General features: G+C 42.5%; 1 protein-coding gene across 1 annotated transcript in view; it reads left to right on the top strand.

Moving 5' to 3' along the window:
* Window positions 1-3,570, top strand: part of RRN3 (RRN3 homolog, RNA polymerase I transcription factor) — a 34,053-nt gene that overhangs the window by 10,910 nt on the left and 19,573 nt on the right. The window contains exon 8 of the mRNA XM_032269624.1: window positions 855-924. Coding sequence (XP_032125515.1) covers window positions 855-924 — 70 coding nt within the window. The remainder of the gene's footprint in view (window positions 1-854; window positions 925-3,570) is intronic.

The raw sequence follows: 3,570 nt of genomic DNA, 5'->3' as shown, positions 1-3,570 counted from the left end.
TTTTTTTTTTTTTTTTTTTTTTTGGAGACAGAGTTTCGCTCTTGTTACCCAGGCTGGAGTGCAATGGCGTGATCTCGGCTCACCGCAACCTCCGCCTCCTGGGTTCAGGCAATTCTCCTGCCTCAGCCTCCTGAGTAGCTGGGATTACAGGCACGCGCCACCATGCCCAGCTAATTTTTTGTGTTTTAAGTAGAGACGAGGTTTCACCTTGTTGACCAGGATGGTCTCGATCTCTTGACCTCGTGATCCACCCGCCTCGGCCTCCCAAAGTGCTAGGATTACAGGCGTGAGCCACCGCGCCCGGCTATACCTTTTTTTTTTTTAAGAGACAGGGTTTCACCATGTTAGCCGGGATGGTCTTGATCTCGTGACCTCATTATCCTCCCTACTCGGCCTCCCAGAGTGCTGGGATTACAGGTGTGAGCCACCATGCCCAGCGAAGAAGCTATACATTTTAAGTTCCAGTTCTGGCCGGGCATGGTGGCTTATGCCTATAATCCCAGCACTTGGGGAGGCTGAGGCAGGCAGATCAAAAACCTTGCCTCTCCTAAAAATACAAAAATCGGCCTGGCGTGGTGGCCCATGCCTGTAATCCCAGCTACTCAGGAGGCTGAGACAGGAGAATTGCTTGAACCCAGGAGGCAGAGGTTTTAGTGAGCCAAGATCATGCCACTGCGCTCTAGCCTGGGCAAAAGGAGCAAAACTCTGTCTCAAAAAAAAAAAAAAAAGTTCCAGTTCTTTGAGGTAGGGGTTCCTATTTGCCTCCTATATCTATCCATGTTTGCTTTTAGTATGGCAGTATTACTTTTCTAGAAAGTAAAGTTAACATGGCTTGATTTAACTTTTTTAAATAGGACACCGTGGTTTCTTATGCCGATACTGGTTGAAAAATTTCCATTTGTTCGAAAATCAGAGAGAACACTGGTAAGAAATCTTTTCATTGAGAAAATCATGGGAAACTTATTTGTGTGATTTCGTTTTAGATGATGTTAGGTCTTTTTCTGAAAGGTTATTTTGTCTTCTAGACTTTAAACTGATGTCTAAGAATTTAACTCAGATTCCTTTCTTACCAAGCGGCTCTTGGGGCTTCCCAGTGCCTTTTTTTCTTATTACTATGTGCAAGTCAAGGTCTGAGTCCATTTCAGAAATATCTGTAGAGGCTTCATGCTCATACAGATAAGAATTACTAGACAATAATAATTCATGTATTACTAATTGTAAACATGCTTTATTTTAACCTGAAAGAAAAGCCTTCTATAGATGAATTCTGCTTAGTTTTTGTACAATGTTTAGATCATCTGGGTAGTTTTTAATAATAATGGTTGGTTCCCTTACTAGAAAACTCAATCTCGCAGCATACGAAAAGAATTATATGCCAAGACCAAGTGCGATTTATGCTAGGAATGCAAGACTGTTTTTGGTTGGTTGGTTGGTTGGTTTGTTTTGAGACAGTCTTTCTCTGTCACCCAGGCTGGAGTGAGTGCAGTGGTGCAATCTCAGCTCACTGCAATCTCTGCCTCCGGGGTTCAAGCGATTCTCCCACTTCAGCCTCCCGAGTAGGTGGGACTACAGGCATGGGGCACAACACCCAGCTAATTTTTGCATTTTTGGTAGAGACAAGAGACAGGGTTTTGCCACATTGGCCAGGCTAGTCTTGAACTCCTGACCTCAAGTGATCCACTGCCCTCAACCTTGGAAAGTGTTGGGATTACAATTTCAAACCACCATGACCAGCCAAGATAGATTTAATACCTGAAAATCAATTAATATAATACTTTGTAGTAATAGAACAAAGAATAACAACCACATGATGATCTCAGTAGATGCAGAAGTGTTTAACAAACAACTATACCCTTTTGTGACAAAAACAAAAGGAAATTTTCTCAACCTGATAAAGGGCATCTGAAAAACCCACAGATAACATCATATTCAATGGTGAAAGACCAAAAGTTTGTCCCTAAGATAAAGAAAAAAAAAAGGATGTCCGCTCTTGCTGCTTGTCTAGCCAAGGCAGTTAGGCAAGAAAAAGAATTAAAGGCATCCAGTTGGAAAGGAAGGCGTAAACTCTCTTTTGTAAGATTGTTTTATATGTCATCCTAAGAAGCCCACAAATAAATTTTAGAGATAATAAAAAAAAAGTTCAGCATGGTTAGGGCACAGAAGACCAACATACACCAGCTGTCCAAGACAATTGAATAAGGGACAAGAATAGTCTTTTCCACAAATGCTGGTGGCACAAATGGTTATGCACATGCAGAAGAATGAGGTACATGGATATCCATATACAGAAATGAACTCAAAATCAATAAAAGCCCTACATGAAGAGTAAAAACTATAAAATGCTTAGAAGAAAATGGGTATATTTTCATGATGTTGGATTAGGCAATAACTTCCAGATTTGACGGCTGGAGCACAAGCAACCAAAGAAAAACTACATCAGTTGTACTTCAGAATTAAAAATTGTATGCTTTATAGGACACCTTCAAGAAGAGGAGAACAATCCTCAAATAATGGGAGAAAATATTTCTAAATTATATGTCTGGTAATGGACTTGTACATGTAAATAACTTTTGTAATTCAATAATAAATGGGCAAAGGATCCGAAAAGCCATTTCTGCAATAAAAGCACATGAAAAGAAGCTCAACATCATTAGTCATCAGGGAAATGGTTTCACTCATGCCCACAAGGATGACTGTAATAAAGACGAGACAGTAACAAGTGTTGACAAGGATGTTGAGAAATGGGAACCTGGGAATTGTCATACATTGCCTGTGAGAATGTAAAATGGTGCAGCCGTTTTGAAAAATAGCCTGGCATTTCTTCAAGGTAGAATTACTATGTGACTCAGCAGTTCCACTGCTGGGTTTTGTTTTTTTGTTTTTGTTTGTTTGTTTGTTTGTTTGGTCCTAAGCATCAGCAAACTGCTGCGTTTTTTGTTTTTTATTTTTTGTTTTTTTTTTTAAGACGGAGTTTCGCTCTTGTTACCCAGGCTGGAGTGCAATGGCGCGATCTCGGCTCACCGCAACCTCCGCCTCCTGGGTTCAGGCAATTCTCCTGCCTCAGCCTCCTGAGTAGCTGGGATTACATGCACACACCACCATGCCCAGCTAATTTTTTGTATTTTTAGTAGAGACGGGGTTTCACCATGCTGACCAGGATGGTCTCGATCTCTTGACCTCGTGATCCACCCGCCACGGCCTCCCAAAGTGCTGGGATTACAGGCTTGAGCCACCGCGCCCGGCCACTGCTGCGTTTTTACAAGAGAAATGAAAATACATTTCCACGGCCAGGCGCTGTGGCTCACGCCTATAATCCCAGCACTTTGGGCAGCCGAGGCGCGTGGATCACGAGGTCAAGAGATCGAGACCATCCTGGTCAACATATTGAAACCCCGTCTCTACTAAAAATACAAAAAATTAGCTGGGCATAGTGGCACGTGCCTGTAGTCCCAGCTACTCAGGAGGCTGAGGCAGGAGAATTGCTCAAACCCAGGAGGCAGAGGTTGTGGTGAGCCGAGATTGTGCCATTGCACTCCAGCCTGGGCAACAAGAGTGAAAGTCCATCTCAAA

The sequence above is a fragment of the Sapajus apella genome, unplaced genomic scaffold (assembly GCF_009761245.1).
Source record: "Sapajus apella isolate SASKATOON/1434 unplaced genomic scaffold, GSC_monkey_1.0 scaffold196, whole genome shotgun sequence".
Taxonomy (NCBI): Eukaryota; Metazoa; Chordata; class Mammalia; order Primates; family Cebidae; genus Sapajus; species Sapajus apella.
The sequence above is the reverse complement of the archived record's forward strand: the minus strand, read 5'-3'. Positions and strand labels throughout refer to the sequence as shown.